This window comes from Suricata suricatta, chromosome 4, assembly GCF_006229205.1.
Source record: "Suricata suricatta isolate VVHF042 chromosome 4, meerkat_22Aug2017_6uvM2_HiC, whole genome shotgun sequence".
Taxonomy (NCBI): Eukaryota; Metazoa; Chordata; class Mammalia; order Carnivora; family Herpestidae; genus Suricata; species Suricata suricatta.
In genome coordinates this window covers 55,348,594-55,366,621 of record NC_043703.1, presented here as the reverse complement: position 1 = coordinate 55,366,621, position 18,028 = coordinate 55,348,594, and the positions used below count along the sequence as shown (strand labels likewise).

At 43.0% G+C, this 18,028-nt stretch overlaps 1 protein-coding gene across 1 annotated transcript in view; it reads left to right on the top strand.

Annotated features, from left to right (window-relative positions):
- Positions 1 to 5,755: 5,755 nt before the first annotated feature.
- The window catches only part of HTR2A (5-hydroxytryptamine receptor 2A), a 57,950-nt gene continuing 45,677 nt past the window's right edge, over positions 5,756 to 18,028 (top strand). The window contains exons 1-2 of the mRNA XM_029936740.1: positions 5,756 to 6,513; positions 9,314 to 9,514. Of these exons, the coding sequence (XP_029792600.1) occupies positions 6,102 to 6,513; positions 9,314 to 9,514 (613 nt within the window). The 5' untranslated portion in view covers positions 5,756 to 6,101. The remainder of the gene's footprint in view (positions 6,514 to 9,313; positions 9,515 to 18,028) is intronic.

The following is an 18,028-nucleotide window of genomic DNA, read 5'->3' as shown; positions in this document are numbered from 1 at the left end:
TATATATATATATATATATATATATATATATACCACATCTTCTTGATCCATTCATCAGTTGATGGACATTTAGGCTCTTTCCATGATTTGGCTATTGTAGAAAGTGCCGCTATGAACATTGGGGTACATGTGCTCCTATGCCTCAGCACTTCTGTATCCCTTGGGTAAATCCCTAGCAGGGCTATTTCTGGGTCACAGGGGAGTTCTATCGATAGTTTTTTGAGGAGTCTCCACACTGGTTTCCAGAGCACCTGCACCAGTTTACATTGCCACCAACAGTGTAGGAGGGTGCCCGTCTCTCCACACCCTTGCCAGCAAGTTTATACACAGTAACACAAGAAGAACCAAAATGAGTATATACTACATGCTTCCATCTAAATCAAGGTGAGAAGAGCATGAGAGCAATTTCAAAAGTGATGGTGGTCGTGGAGGCTTCTGATTTGTGGGATGGTTACACAGGTGGACACTCATCAAAACTTGAACTATATGCTTATTATCTTTACAGTTTACTTTTATGTTAAATGAAAGGGTCCTGAAATGAGTGTTGTGGGGGGACAGATAGGAATTAAGGTAAATGTGAGCAAATCTCTTCACTGCACCATCCCTCACTGCATTTAGTGTTTACAGTGCACTGCAGCTCTCTAAGAGGAGGTGATAGGATGCATTATATTCCCTATTTACTTGCTCAAGCAATTTCCCCTCCACATATACCAACATCTGTAAGGCACTAATGTTTCAGAGGCCACTAAGTTTTGACTGGAAAAAAATTAAGGGCTGCAAATAAATACCACTGCAACCATAAAAAAAAAAAATCAACATGTGATTTAGGCAATCATCTTTCAGTTAACACTCCCAGAAAAAAAACATTGCAAAACATATCCCTAAACAAGGTCCAATTAGGTACTCAAGTAATTGCGCCCTAAGTAAGTTTCATTCTGGGGTTATTGACCTTAAATTCCTTGTGGAAGTAGATAGTAAGGCCAATTGTCCAATGAAGAACCTCTTGTTTATGAGAGTTTTTTTAGTGTTAACTTTTGAAAGAGAGACAGAGCACAAGCAGGGGGAAGAGAAGAGAGAGAGGGAAGGAGGAGACCCAGAATCTGAAGCAGGCTCCAGGCTCTGAGCTGTCAGCGCAGAGCCCAACATGAGGCTGAACTCACAAACGGTGAGATCATGACCTGAGCCAAAGTCAGCGGCTTAACTGACTGAGCCACCCAGGTGCGCAGAGCATATCATATTCACCAACATACTTTTCTCTTTAAGACACTAAGTTATCCAGAATGAGCATTAGAAACACAGGCTTAAAAATATAGGCCTTTGTCTCTTCCCCACACCCCATGGGCATTGAGGAGGGCACCTGTTAGGATGACCATTTGGTGCTGTATGTAAGCCAATTTGACCATAAATTATATTAAAAACATTTTTTAAAAAGTGGGAGGAGTAAAAAAATAAAAATTGGAAATCTATATATATATATATATATAGGACTTAGGAGCAGTGCCTGGGTAGCTCAGCCAGTTAAGCAGCCCATTTTGGCTCAAGTTATTATCTTGCAGTTCGTGAGTTCAAGTCCCACATCAGGCTCTGTGCTGATAGCTCAGAGCCTGGAGTCTCCTTCAGATTCTTTGTCTCCCTCTTGCTCTGCCCCCCTCCCCTACTCACTCTGTCTCTCTCAAAAATAAACATTGAAAAAAAATTTTAAATATAGGCCTTATGCTCCCCAGGAAGTAACTTAGACACACTTCGTAAGAGAGATTGCTGAGCTCGGGATCCGTACCTGCAGGGCAACGAGGGGGCAGGACTAGGCAGAGGGGGAGATTAACGATGCCTCCCTCCCAACAGAGGCTTCAGCACGTGCTATGGGGGCCCCCGATAGCATGGTCCCTCAGCCGCGTCCAGTCCTGAGGCAGGGGAGCCAGGCTTCCGCATCCTCACAGCAGACCCTAGAGGGGAGGCAGGACTATGGGCAAGGTGGCCTCTTTGCCTGAGGGTAATTTTCACAGCAGGAATCCGCGGAGAGCCATCAGTTATCAACACGTCCAGCAACAGGGAAACTGAGGGCCTCCGCCCTGAAGGAGAAGCCGGGCGCACCTCTGTGACTCGCCACAGCAGCCCACATGTACCCCTCTTCCCAGCTCTAGAGTGTCTGCCCTTTAAGAAACCATTCCTACCGAATCTCGCTCCCACACTATTAGTAGACAAGCTCTGCCTAAGCATTAGTAGCCAAGGCCCAGAGTTTGGCACACAGTGCCTGGCAAGTACTCGCACAACTGCAAATAACCCCCAAGGCTACGAACAATGATTTCACGATAGAAACCATGTACCAAGAAATTCACGGACTGGCTTTGCGATGCCTGGAAACCGATGAGTTCATCAAGACATGAAGCATGAGATCAGATTTCTCTAAGAAAAACCGTAATCTGTAAAAACAAAATGTATCATCGAAAAGCTTTGATTTTATAACAAAATATTTTTCCATCACATTTCTCGTAACCGGTTCAGTGAGATTTAGTATCCCGTTGGACAAGAGATGTAATGAAAAAGAGTCTGTGTTTCTCCCTGATTCTGCTTTTTAATACAGGCCGTCCATTCATTTATTCTTGCAAAATTCAGCGGGAGACATCATGCTTGGTCTTGAAGGTAGAGAGATAGGAAGTCCACCATCTAATAAAGACACACATGTGAACAGGTATTCAGTCACACATTTCATTCAACAAACAGAGCTAAGCAGCACGGTTACCACCATCAGGGCAAGCACAGTCTTTGCCTACATGCCATGTGAGACCGCATAAAATAGAAAGGTGAAGGGGCCTACATATGGGAGAAGGAGAGCCATGGAAAACCGTAAGCCAACAACTAGCCTTTACAGATTGCTAAAGTTTACACAGGTGTCTGATAGTTTTTTTTGTTTTTTTTAGTTTGAGAGAAAGTATGCACATGCACACATTTGGGGGAAGAAACAGAGGTGGAGAGAGAATCAGCACAGAGCAAATGTCGAGTTGATCTCCCAAACTTGAGAGATCACGACCTGAGCCAAAATCAAAAATCGGAGCCTCAACGGACTGAGCCACCCAGTTACCCCACGCCTGGTACATTTTAACTCTCAAATCAATCCTCCAAGGTAGGTGTTATTTTTCCCCATTTACAGATGAGGAAATGAAGGCACAAAGATGAGGCAACTCATCAAGGTCACACAGGTAGTGAGTGGCAGGAGTGCAATTCAGAGGACTTCCCTCTGGAACTGAGCCTTGACAGTGGAGTAGGAATTTGCCAGATAGATACTAAGAGGGGTGCCGAGCACTCCACTTATAGAGAACTTCAAGTACAAACGCTTTAAAATGATCAAAACTACAAGTTCACTCACACTTAGGCTGCTTAGAGAAGAAAACAGGAATCTAGGCCAGAGAAGTAGGAAAGGGTGGTGGGTGAGAGACAGGAGTTGTGTCTCACAAGGGAGAAACTGAAGGAATACATGCACAAATTAACGGGAGTGAGGTCAATTTTGTTTTAATAAAATCAATAGGAGTATTAATAGAAAGCTCTGATAGTAAGAACATCCTTTAAGCATGTTGGGTTATTTATATGTATGACCTCCTTTTAGTTTCATTGCCACCTTGAGGGAGGTACTACCCTTATCTCATTTTACAAGTGAGGATATGGAGTCACAAGGCGCACAGCTAGATTGTCCAGGGTTCTGCTGCTGGAGTTACAGAGCTGGAATTTAGAACCAAGGAGTCCTAACCCAGAGCCTGGGCTCTCGGGTCCCTGCTCTAGGTGCCCAGCAATCACACCCGCCTTCTTCAAGGAATGCAGATGGGTACGAGGGTGGCAGAAGCGGGTGGCAGAAAGGCAAACTCCGACTAAGGAGGTGTTCCAGCCCAGCAAGCCTGTAAGGGGTGGGCCAGAGGCTAGGAGATCTGTGTCCGCACAAGTGACACTGCAGACGAAGATCCGGCAGTAAGAATGAAGGAAGAGTCTTGCTAACAGCCAGCTGTCTAAAGAGATGCTCGTTCCATGACTAAGAGAATGGGTGGAGATAAGCACCAAGAAGCTGGCATGGAGTAGGGAGAAAGATGCAGAGTCAAGGTCTTCTAGGGCACAGATGAAGGGGGTCAGGAGGCAACTGAAAGTTTAAGTCAAGAGCTGAGAGTAATAATCTGCTAACAAGGTATATTTTTGTCCAGAGACACATCAAAAAGACCCAAGTGACAGAATGTGTCCAAAGACAATGTGAAAATGAACAGAAACCTAGAAAACCATGCTATTCAGACAAGATTCCTGTTTTCATCTATAAAAACAAGGAGATAGCGTGTGTATACACATATACCCTTCTGTATCTGCCATATAGCCACTTTTAGAAACCTGAAAAGAGTTTTTTTGTTTTTCTGGGTTTTTTGTTTTTGTTTTTGTTTTTTAACAAGTAAAGCAGGGGGTCTTCAAAATTCTCTCCAAAAAACTTAACTGTCTTCCACACCTGAGGTTTTGAATTACTTCGGGGTAGATTTCTGGAGAACATAAGTTAGTTGAACGGTGTTATGCTTTTAATAACTAAAAATTCTACTGATAGTTTGAGTATCGCCAAGAGGTGCTTGGCCACGCTGAGCCCAAGTCACTGACGTCAATGACTGCACTTCAGGCATTAAGCATTTAGAGGCTCTGAACGGAAGCAGTGCATGCTTACAGTGCTCCCGGGATATGCCATTTTCCAGCCTTATTTGTTACACTTCACCCTAAAAACATCACAGAGCAGCTTACCTGCTTTAGCCATCTGTGCAGAAGGTGATTTCTCCAGTTTCTAACAATAGAAAACTTCCCAGTGTTAACATGTAGCAAAAAGGAGAAACAAGAGGGGAGAAAGAAAAAAAAAAAAAGCAAGCCTGTTTGGTCCGCCCTCCCTGGCTGTTGCTACCTTGCAGTTTATGACATGCAGATAGAGGGAGGTCTGGTGAAGTGAACAAGGCAGCCAGAGAGCTGGTCCATTCCGTGGAAACCACGAATCCCTTGGCACAGGCAGCTCTCCCTACTTTCCTGCGGGATTTCTTTTGTGTGACTTTGAGAGGGGCTCATGAATGATTTCTGAACGTGTGCCTGGCTCAGGCGAGCCGCACAGGGAGGGAGTGACCCAGCTGAGTGAGGGCAGAGCCAGCAGACAGACCGCGCAGCGCTGGAAGTGCTTCTACTCGTGCATGCAGTTTTTGAAGTCAGCAAAAACAGAAATCAAATTACTATCCTATTATGCCTGGTCGATGCTCAGGAAGAAGGGACTCTACACTCGCTTAATTACCATGAGAGATGCGGCAAGTCACAGAACAGCAAAGTATGTCTAACGTGTGGACCCTGAAGACAAATGTAAGTTCTCATGCTGCTGTATTTTATTGCCGTGTAATTTTCTTTCTGGCTTGAAATCGTGCTTGGCCAAAATGTTACCGTTTCCATGAGAATTGCTAGTGTGGAAAGTTGTCTGATCTGTGCTTAAGACTTTTTTTCTTCTTTTATTAACTAAGAATAATGCAAATGGAAATTCCCGACAGCAGCTGGGAAATTCCCGACATTCAGCCTGAGACTTAGAACTATAACCCCAGCTAGATCCAATTACTATGGGATTAACACTGGACGTGTTTTTAATTGACTTTTCTTAATGTAGAATGCACGCTGCCCCAGTGTTTCGGATTGCATGCTATTTTAATACTGCTGTGGCTAAACTAGTGGGATCAGCCTAACCAAGAGAGTGAGAGCTCCGTGAGATTCCTGGTAATCACCAAACTTTTCTTTTCTGGCCAGGATCACATTTTTCTTCTTGAAGCCTCAAAACTCTGCACCCTCTCTGTTAAAAAGTTCATTCTGCTTTTTTGACCTTGCTTTGAAGGAAAAAAACAAACCCACCAAGACTCCACTAACATTGTGAAGGAAGGAAATCTAAAGAGCCACAGCAGTGCCTCCACTACCGTTGTGATCATGAGGGAAAAAAGGCAACCCAAGGAGCTCAACACGTACACCAGCTTCCGTGTGACAGAGCGTGGGGACAGAAAGATGGACGGCCAGCTGAGGCTCTAACCTGTTAGTTTGCCTTTACTTCTCCTGCTACCAATTCCGGCTTAGAAATGGATGTTCTTTTTGAAGAAAATGCTTCTTTGAGCTCAACTACAAAGTCCTTAATGCCATTAAGTGATGACACAAGGCTCTACAATAATGACTTTAACTCCGGAGAAGCTAACACTTCAGATGCATTTAACTGGACAGTGGACTCGGAAAATCGAACCAACCTTTCCTGTGAGGGCTGTCTCTCGCCACCCTGCCTCTCCTTACTTCATCTCCAGGAAAAACACTGGTCTGCTCTGCTGACAGCTGTCGTGATCATTCTAACCATTGCTGGAAACATACTCGTCATCATGGCAGTGTCCCTAGAGAAAAAGCTGCAGAACGCCACCAACTATTTCCTGATGTCACTTGCCATAGCTGATATGCTTCTGGGTTTCCTTGTCATGCCCGTGTCCATGTTAACCATCCTGTATGGTGAGTGGCATTAGTTTCCCAGCTGTACCCACGCTGGTAACAGCATGTGCATGTGAGGAGCAGATGAGCCGGGGCTCAAGGGACAAACACAACACCAGGGTTTATTTATAGACAAGGGTCTACTTTGTTATACTTGTTAAATTTACAGTGAGCCTTACACATCTTACAAGATCAGATAACCTGTTATCATTGGAGAATTTGGGGCTTTGAAACACATTTTGTGTAGTAATTTTAAATGCCCCCCAAAATATAAATCATAAAGCAGTAATTTATCTGTCATTCTGAATCCACTGGATTTTCACTTCTATAGATTCCCAAGTATTCCAGCCTCCAGGACAAAACAGTTTTATCTTTGTCACACTTTTCAGCACCTTTGATGGAGTGGAAAAACCTTCCCAATTGCCTTAGAATATGTGCAGAGAGAATCTTAGTGGTGCAGTGGGTTTGATGTTAAAATATGCAGCTTCTCCTTTAGAATAAATGAATTACTACAGTGTCAGTTGCTCCCTACCCAGAGAAGCTAATTTGGACGTGTGCCTCTGAATTATACCCTCGACTCTGTATAAAAACACATCTACCTCAACTCCTCCCGTCTGGTTTGGAGGAGGGTAGAAAACAAACCGGAAGACATTAATCCTGCTGTCTTCAACAGTTTCAGAGAGTCAAACCTCTTAGCAAGTCAGCAAACACTGGGACGGCTTCAGCGGGATGCAGAATGTGATGTTCTTTTCAAATTATGAGTAATACAGCTGGATTTCTTTTTAAAAGAATATTTAGACTGCTGACACAGGCACATAGCAGTCACCCAGAGCTAGAAATACATTACGGTCATTGTCAAAGGGGATTTTCTGGCCGCGTCTTAAGAGCTAACAACAACAAAAATACCCTATATGTATCACCCTGACGCTGAGTGTGGAGGAGGAAGGAGACGGGCAACGCAGAGCAAATGCCGGCCCGCACAGGGTCAATAATGCCAAGGCCAGCCTCCGTTTGGCCACTCCAATGTCACACTGGGGTAATTTCATTAAATTCGCATGTCATTTCCCAGATAGGCTACAAAGGTTCTCGCTTCCTAAACCCCGCCCCCCCCTCCTCGAAGGCACACTCCGGGAATGGCGCACAGCACCCAGAGGCTCCGTCAGGGAACCAAAACCACAGCAAGAGGGCGGGGGTGACTCCAGTGGCAGGTGGGAGGCAGGCACGCGCCTGCTGGGTTAAGAAGCTAGGACCTGGCCAGTGCCTCCCACTCGGGGTGCAACTGCGCCCCCTGGCGGCAGCCACTCCGCATGCAGGCGGTTCCAGCCAGAGCAGCACCTCTCCCAGAATTGGTCACCGCAGGCTGAGGAAACGCCCCCTCCCTATCCTTGCGGCGGAAACCAGACTTGCCCCGCCTCAACTGCCTCCTCCTTGCGGAGCCCACTCAAAGGGCCATCAGTTACAACCAGGCAGAGTGTGGCTTCCCCTCCAGGCACTACAAAGGAAGACGCTCCTTTGTTTTGCAAATAGAGTGAAAGACATTAAGTTAGGCGGGTGTCCCGCACCCTTTACTTTCCTAAATATAGGAGGTGGCATTTTCATAGAGTATGTTTGCGAACGTAGCTTGTTCAACTTTGTCGGTCTGAAATATTGCAAAGGAAAGGTCATCTTTAGGATTTGCCTTTTCACACACACGCGGATCTAACATCATTGTTTATACAGCTATCAAAACTAATTTGGGGTCACCTGTTTGATCCCCTCTCCAACAAAGACAGGGCACTTCAAAGAGGCCTTATGGGCCCTCCTGCATTGCTCTTCCTAATGCAATCATCAGGGGCCGCTTTGTAACACTTTGTTTGGGGCCCCCCTCTGCCCACACCCCAGAGCGCCTAGCTAGGGGCCTACCTCTGCCCACACTCCTGGGCACCAGAACCTAGAGGAAAGCTCTCCAGCTGGTTCTCAAGTGCAGGGAGGGCTGACCACCACTGCCATAGGCAGCTGTTGCCTAAGTGTTATCCTCAGACCAGCAGCGCCACCTGGAAACGTGTTAGAAAGGACACTTCTGCCCCCTCACAGAGTCACATAATCAGGACCTCCAGGTGGGGTCTGGCAATACCATTTTAAGACCCCATCTAGGAGATTGAGGCTCCCTCAAGTTTGAGAGCCACCGCCCTGAAACAATAGTCAGGGCAGGAACACCGTGCTTTTCTGCATGTTTTCTCTAGCCACATCCCAAATTAGAGTGAAACATCCCCAAACACTATGTAATAATCTTTGTATCTCCAAATAAAAATAGTCTCCATCTAGACCTTTTAATCATTTATTCATTCACACCAATGGCGTTTATTGGGAGACTACCAAATGCCATCGCGGTGCAAGACTGAGCAGTATGAGTGGCTAACAGGTGGGTCGAATCTCCGGGAAGCTACAGCCCGGTAAGAGGTGAACTAAAGGCTGTACCCTGCAAGAGGGGCTTCAATAGAGGAGCTCAAAATACATCAAGGCTGCTAGCTCATTAAAAACAGTAAAGGTCGATTTTCTCAGGCGGAGAAGCTAGAGCAAGAGAAACCATGAAGACAACCCACGTTAGCCATGACACGCAGGCAGAATGCCGGCCCAAGAAACGTCCAAACCTTGTGTTCGTCAGCGAGTATGATCTTATTGTAACTAATTGTTTTTAGGCTTTTTAAAGTATTGACAGTATATCGTGTTGGCCTTTGCCACCACCTGTGCCTTTCCCTAGAATGGAAACCCTGGTGGGAGGGTAGGTACCACACACCAGAGGCCTGAGGTTCCTTTCTGACACTAACTTTCCGCATCACAGGTTACCGGTGGCCTCTACCTAGCAAGCTCTGTGCCGTCTGGATTTACCTGGATGTGCTCTTCTCCACGGCCTCCATCATGCATCTCTGTGCCATCTCACTGGACCGCTACGTTGCCATCCAGAATCCCATCCATCACAGCCGATTCAACTCCAGAACGAAGGCATTCCTGAAAATCATTGCTGTTTGGACCATATCAGTGGGTAAGTTGAGCACAGGATTTTAAATGTCTCATTTGAAAGGACAGTTCACCCCTTCCAAAGGGACTTGTTTTCTGTGGCACTGAAACCTGACACCCTGACTCTATGAGGGTGTTTTGCTGTTCTTGCTGTTGTTGCAAAGTTAGAATGTACTAATTATCCGGTTTGCTTTAGGAAGGGAGCATCTATGAATGTCAACAGCTGATAACAACGTTTGCACAGTTTAGACCATCCACACCTACAGTGCCACAATTGGACCTCACTGTGCCAAAGCCACTTCCAAATGCTTGTTCCCTATTTCACACTATCATATTCACTACTCGAAATATTAAATTCCCCCAGAGACCTCAGCATTTATTACCACTAGACCTGTGGTCAGCTGAAGACTACAGAGCCCCATGTGGATGACACACAGCTTCTGGAGCCTGGAGAAAAAGGTACCAGGTTCTGTAACTCAGAGGCAGATGGCGGGGACAGAGGACTTGCAGAGGGAGGACTTGCTCAGGGACAAGGCGTTTCTGCCTGCCCCGTGCTCTGTAAACCCTCCTCCTGTTAGGTCACCACACCCCAGAGGATCTCAACCCCCTTGTGTTGATCACACACGTTGATCTGTCACCAGTACTGATCTTCTGTCACACACCCAACAAGCAGGAAGGCGGGGTAATGGAAGCCAAAGGGGCAGGTCCCAGGTAGTAAAGTCAATTGCACCTGTCACCGCAGCAGACTTGGTCTGTCATCAAACAGTCCCTGATGTTTGCTTTAAAGTTGCGAAGCTTTGCAACCAAGAATACTGCACCTGCTTATGGCCACATGGGTACCCACATCTACTAACATGAGAGACTGTGGGATTTGATGGCAGGCTGGACATCAAAATCTTGAGTACACCCACAGCGGGTAATAAAAATCCTAGATCATTGCTAATACATGAGGGTATTTTGTGTTTTTCAGTTCCTATGGTTTGCCTTGCTGCTTCAGATTTTTCTACAGAGTAGGTGACTCCATCTTCTGGATGGGAAAACTGAGGTTCAAGTGAATAGATTCCTGCACAGCTAGCAAAGGGGACTCATAGCATTTACTATGGAAATGCTAACAATTTGCATGATTTTCCAAGTTGCAAAGAGTCCTCTGTTTTCCATTTTAAACTTCCTATTGCAGTTTGAAGGAGATAGGGGTCATTAAGCTTATTTGATCAAGTAGGGAACCAGAGCCATGAAAGGCTGTGTGGCTTGCAGGATCAGCTCTCCAACTAGTGGCAGGGCTGGGACTCTCTCACCATCTGGCACCAAGCCCTGCTTTTACTGCTGAATGACCACCTTCTTCACGAAATCATCTTTGCTTTAAGAAAAAAAAAGTTTGTGGTTTCTGGATCTATGCATCTTAGACTCACTGTATTTGAAGACAAAGACTAGTGGCTCCCAATCCTAGCTGCACCCCTGGGGAGCACTGTGATTTAATTGGTCCATGGTAGGGTGATTCTAAGGGTGCAACCAGCGTTGAGGAGCATTGAAACAAACGGGAAGATGTGATTAGAAAAAGTAGGCAGTAACGCAAAGGAAGAAAGCCATGCTATGTTCAAGCTTTACCCTTGTACACTGTCCCATCGACGAGACAGACGCTAGGAGCATTACCCTCCTTCTCACTTTCTGCTGTTCTAACAGCCCTTGCCCCCGTCTGAGTCGAGCTGAATAGCAGGAGTAGTAACGGCTGTTTCTGAGCAAAGACTATCTGAGCAAAGACTACCAACTGGCAGTGTTTAAAGCACCTTACAGGAAATAAGGTGCCGAGAAGTTTCACAGGAGGACATTGCTCCATTCAGCCATCAGCCCAGGAGGAAGGCAGGCTGGAAAGGTTGTGAGGGTGCTAATAAGCATCCCCATCAATGAAGCCATACTTACAGCAAAGCTATTATGTGCTTAGCACAGAATATACTAAGATATGTATTTGGAGACCTCTGACAATGTGGTGGGAGAAGGCAGATAAGAAAACTAAAACAGAGGTTACCTAGGTTCTATACCCCAAGTCTGAGATACAAGGCTGAGTAGAGGACAATTGGGAAAGGGGGAAAAAAAATCTAAAAGAACCTCAAGGAGCTGAGCATAAATATTCTCAACTTTCTTGTAGTGCTTCCGTTTCTGTTTTACATTTAGATTCTTAGTTGAGATGGAATTCTGTGTATACAATATAACAGGTTCTTGTGCCAATGAACATATAACCTTTTCAGCATCTATTGATAGATCAATAAATTAAATGGAAAACTGATCAAATCTTGTTTTCTTGATAAATTTGAATTTGAACTGCCCTTGCATTCCCACAGTACATTCCTAAATGAAATTGGTTTTGGAGGACCTTGTAGTGTAGTTTTCTTACAAAGATTCTTTTTCTAGCTACAGTAAATAAATTTGCGGCATTACTCCCCCCTGCCATGGTTTTTATTTAAGTAGGAATGTTCTTTAAAGGTTATATAGATTTTAGTTCTAAATCTCTCATCCTTCTACCTTTTCAAATGTGATCTTTAATTACAACTCTAACCTTTTTTCAGTAGTTATTTACCTTTTCTACCTTGCCTTGGATTAGTAGCTACAAATTTTCTTTTATATTGATTCTTTATTATTAAATGCAATTCTTCTTGCCTTAACATCAACGTCATTTGATCTTAGTATAGCTATGCCCGTTCCCTTTTATCACACTCTGAATTTATCTTATTCCATCTTATTACTGTCACTTTTTTGATTTAATAAAGAGTATTGCTTTCAAGCAACAAATAAGATTTTCTTTTTAATCCAATCTTTACCTTTTAATTGGAGTATTTACTCCATTTTTACTTGATGTAACCCAGATATACAGTATTTGGGTTTAAATTTACCCGGTTACTTTTGTTCTTTCTCTTGTTCCATTTATTCTGTATTCTAGTTTCTCACTGTCCTTTCTTCCTTGTGGCCTGATCAAGAATTATTCATTGTTCCCCCTTGATAAGCTTGTTACTTCTTTTAAATCATTTTAGTGATTTAATGTGTGTGTGTGTGTGTGTGTGTGTGTGTGTGTATTCCCTAATAGAGTCTAACAAAAATTACTTCTATCCTTTCTTGAACAGTGGAAAACCTGTAGAATATTTTAACTCCACATACCCTGAGATTTCCTATTTTTTTTCCTATGTCCTAATTTTAAGAATCGTTTTAAAACCCCCATGATCTAAGTGTTGTTCTATGTCCCACATACTGACCATTTCTGTGGCCGTTCACTGCTTTGGTCATTTCCACGATTCTGCTGGCCTTACTTCTAGGGAATTTCTCTTAGAACAACCATGTAGTTTTCTTTCATATTATTCTCAACCCCTTTGTTTTCTTTTTAAGCAGAATTTTTGCTCAGTCAAGAATGCAAAGTTTCTTGATTTCCCAGCAGTTTCCAAGTGGCAAGCTCCAGGTCTGGCTCATGGGATTTCGTTCGTGGGAACTCAGCTCTCAGGTTCAGTGGTGTTCCTTAGAAACCACCGTCTCTTGCCAACCTTTGCTGCTTTAGGATTTTTTCTTTCTATCTTAGCAATTTTATTATGAGGTACCCACATGTGGCTTAGCTTAGGTTTTGTCCTGCATGGTGCTTGTATCCATTCTGAAGCTTGTCACTCGATGTCTTATATTAATGGCCCAGAAGGTTGCTAAATTACCTAAGTACTGCATCTACCACATTCTCTCTCTCCAACATATTTCTTGGATTCCAGTTTCACAGATGATAGAACTTTCATGGCTAGGACTCAACTTTTCTACCTTTTGTCATCTTTAAGTCTTTTTTAGTCTGGATAGTTTTACTGCTTTTTCTTCTGGATTGTTAATTCTCTCACCAGCTACTTCTAATTTGCTGCTCAACCTATGTACTGTAGCCCCAGTAGATCACTGTATTTTTAGTTTTCTTATTTCCATCTAATTCTTTTTATCTGTTTTCTTAAATATTGAATCACATGTGTCTGTATAGCTGAGTTAATCTGAGAATTTCTGTTTTCTGGGGTTTTTCCCTTTGGCTCTGCTAGTATATCTGGTATTTTTTTCTTTTTTTGACTACTGGACACTGGAAAAAATTGTGAATATTCTTTCCCCAGATAGGGGTTCTTCAGCTTCCATAGTTACAATAAATCCCCTTAATCCCATTAGCGATTGAGCTTATTTTAGGCTGGCTCTTCTTAAGCACTGGTTTTTAGTTTATCCTTACACCTAGGGTGTATACCTTCATGACCTCAAATCAAAGTCTCAAGTGTGCTCCATTCTGCATGACTCAGAAGTCCTGTCTCCTCAGCACCATAAGGACTGCTGCTGACTCTTCAGCTACTCAGCCTCTTGGTCTGTTCCTCTAAGTGTCTCATTTCCTCATTCACCTTGAGGCCCAAATCACAGACTTTCCCATAATTTTAAGATGGCTTAGTATTGCAATAGCTTTTTAAGTAAAAAATGCACAAACTAGAAAGATCTAGACACAGGTGACTACACGGGAAAATTTTTATGGCTAAAAATCAGTATAAACAATCAAAAGAAAAATTTGTTTGTACCAAAAGACCAAGGGTTCACATTCTTAACATACAGAAAGTACGTACATTTTGATAAACAAAAAGACAACCCATAATAAAAATAGGAGAAATAGAAATATGAACAGAAACAAAATGGATGATGAATGCTGGAAAAACGGGGGCAGGGGGAGATAATTTGACCGGAAAATGCTGAGCTTCTGTAACAGTCGTGGAAAAAACAATGCAGTGCCATTGCTCGCCTGTCTCATTAGCAAAATTAAAGTGAGTAGGGCACCATACTAGGTGTTTTCATGGATGGTCATATCCTATTTGTGTGAATACGAATTGCTCTTGGACAGTCTAGTCAAAGTTATTAGAATTTGACTTACTTCCGATAATTTGTTCTACAGAAAAACAAGTAGAATAATCTATGCCTGCCATATTAAAGGTGCAGAAGTCTTGGGAAGTAGTAGACAAGAAGGTTGGATGATGGTTCACTCTGTTGTTTTTATCCTAATTACTGAACATTTTATAGCTCTTAAGAATATTGAGGCGAGGTTATTGGATATTCCACTAGAAAAGTGTCCGTGATTGTGAGTGAAAAAAGATTTCAGCGTGGTGTGGATGATCTGAGCCCATTCTGGTAAAGTAGGAATTCATGGAGATCTATTAGCAGGGAGAATCTGAAGACTTTACGTTTGCCAAGAAGGTGAAATTAGAAAAAAAAAAAAAAAAGGCATGATTGTTATGTTTTCTCTCGTATTCTTCTGTATAGTTTTGGCCTCTACATTGTTAGGATGGTCAAGAATGAAACATTTACATCTGTGGCACAGGAGACGCTTCATGGAGATGGTGGCTGACCATCCACGTTTGCTCAAATCTAACATACGGCAAACCTTGGGAACCACAGCCTAGATTAGATAGCTCCAGTTTTCCTGCACTTGGCTGTTTCTGAGATTTGCTGCTGCCTCCCCTGCTTACCGCTACTAGCTTGGTCATTTTACTGTTGCCAAGGCTTTCATCCGACTCCGAGGAAAATGAACGTAATTACAAATCAATTGCACTTTCTATTTGTGAGCTTCTTTGAGTAAAGAATTGATGACAGAAAAGATTGACGCATTAGATTAAGAATGATCCTAGGGTTCTTTGGATTTCATCATCCTTTTATAAACCCAATTCCCATGTTTAGAGGCAATCATGACTTCACTACAATCTATAAAATAAGCAAACCCTTTCCCCCTCACCGATTGCCTTGCTAATGTCATGTAAGAAGAGAACATACTTTATTCCCTGTCTTTATCAAGTAAAGGCAAAGGTTAGATAGAAAAAGTAAAAAGGACTATTTTTCACAGTCACTCATATAACAGGCAAACACACCAGTTTATATTTTTTCTTGCATTTCAGAAATCTATTTGCAGCTCATGGAGTAATTTTTTAGTATCCTGTGTTCAAATACAAAGCTTTTTTCCCCTCCCTCCTCAAGGCTATGACCATGTATCCTTTACATTACTACTTATGTAATAGGAGAAAGGCAAGCTGTGTCATTTACTCAGAACCTATGTTTTCACAAACTGACACCATGCATAAATCCTCAATTAAAGGCCTTAGCCAGTAGGTACAACCTCTTGCCTTCAAGTAGGTCAAAAATTTACCTTCTTAGTACAGATTTATAGAGAAACCTCAGGGACAATGAAAATACTATCTTGGTGTAGCCTTAATTTTTTATATAGGACTTTGAGTATCTTTAGAAAATTTTCTATCTTGTTTTGTATGGCTCATTGGCCGTAGATCTGGGTTATAAGGTGAAAGTCTGGAGTCTCACTATCTAACTATCACTCCTAATCTTTGTGACAGAGTAAGTTTACTAACGTCCCTAAACCTTAGGTCCCCAAAACATGATGATAGTAATAGTACCTAGGTCACAACTTTTAGTGAGAAAATATGGTGTTTGTGTCTTGTGTTATAACCTGTAAACCTTTCTGTAAGGTACTTGGGATTTTCTCCCCTAACAAGTTACAGGGATTAGCTTTTTGTCACTTTTCATGATTTATCTAGATATCCCCAATGCATTACCACTGGTCACTTGACATTGGTGGTTTTTCTCCATAGGAATTTTTGTTTTTATGTCATTTTTATGCATGTTGTTAAGGGTTCTGAATTTTGAGCTACTAAAATTGCCTTTATCAGTACCAAGTTACCAAAGTATCTTTCATTACTTTTATTGATTTTATATTAAGTCTTTGAGCCTTTTAGAGTTTAACCTGTCATTTTATTCTCTCTATACCCACTACTTATGCTATTTATTTTCCACATGATTTGATAGGCCACTTTATCGTAATCCAAGTTCCCATATATGTATGTATATATGTATTCTCTGGGTTGAGAATACATAATAGCATTTGTCATCTTAAATCAACTCCTGTATTCTTTCAGACCTTCCAGGACTATTTTCACTTGCTTTGAGTTTTAGAAATCACATCTAGCTCCAGAAAATAAAATTTTTTATAAGTCAACTTTCTAGACCTTTTGAGTGGCATACTTGTGTGCCTTTTTGGTCTTTTCTATTTTTCTGTGTTTTTGTAAGCAGACTCCAATTCTATATGGAATGAACTGAATGTATAGAAACAAATCTAACTGCCTAAAATTTTAGCATTCGGCATTTTTAAGAGCCATATGCACATATAGGTCCTAGAGGAATAACAGACTATGCTTTATTTTTCTATCATATCCTATCTCCTGGAAAAAAAAATACTTGGAAAATACAAATTGAAATAACTGAATAAAATGAGCTCAACACCAGTGTTCTGTTGGCCTTAATGCTGGAGCCAATTCCCAGCGCCACTGCCTGAAACCAAGTATCTGAGGAGTCCACTTGGGATTCTCTCCTCTGGGACCTGACGATTTATGCCCAACTCCCTATCGCCAGGAGTTAGCCTGGGAAGTGGAGTCCAGAGATTCATCAAGCAACCAGGACAAGAAGCAAATGGGTTGGTTACCTGTTCTCCTCCCTCTGCTGGGAGATCACAGTGTAGGCTAGCATCTACCAGGACACAAGGGCAAACCTGAAACACTAATAGAATTCTCCCTTCCCCTTGGTCTCTGTAGCCATTTTATCTCCTGGGTGGAGTGAAATGCTCCCCCACCTTTTTCTTCTTTTCTTTTTGGCCTCTGCCATCCTGCACTGTCTTACTCAGGAGCTCTGGGCCCCACCTCAGCCTGCAGGTGAGTGGGCCAGTGTCCAGGAACAGGGATGTGCACAGCCACGCACAGATTGCTGTCCTTCTCAAGTGTAGCACAGTACTGGACACCCTGCCAAGTGGCCAGTCATGCTGTCACTACTCTGGAACAAAGGCTCCACGGGGCCTCTACTCACTCAACCCACCTTTTCTTGTCCCTTGAGTGCCACAGTCCTTTCCTTTTCTGCCCACAGGTGCAGAATTTAGGTACCTCTTCCCTGCTGACCAGCACTTCTCATTTTTAGAAATATCACAGAAAGGCTAGGCTTTTGGAGCACATGTCCTTGGTTGTCCTCTAGGATGCTTGCCCATGGATAAGAAGCCATTTAATGGCCCACAGAGCTCAAAACCTGCCAGACTGACAGTTGACTTCTTTCTGCATGGCAGCCTCAGCCATAGCTATGGGACACTATGCTCAATAAAACAGCACTTAGCAAATACTCTCCAGGGTTACTGGAAGCTGGTGAGAAAAATTAACAAGTGATTTTGGTGGTAAAGAAGAAGGGCTTATGCTTTGTCAGTCTGCTACTTTGGCTTGCTTTATGGACTTTTTTGCTTTTTTGATCATTCTCTCAAAGAAAATGGTTAAGGAAATGAGGAACAGGACTCACATTTTGTTGCTTCTGACCATTTTTTCAAGTTTTATTTTGAGGGAGAGCAGGTGTGCATGAGATGTGGGCAGGCAGAGAGAGAAGGAAAAGGATCTCAAACACGGAAGTCAACATGGGGCTTGATCCCATGAACGGTGAGATCATAATCTGAGCTGAAATCAAAAGCCACTCCACTGAT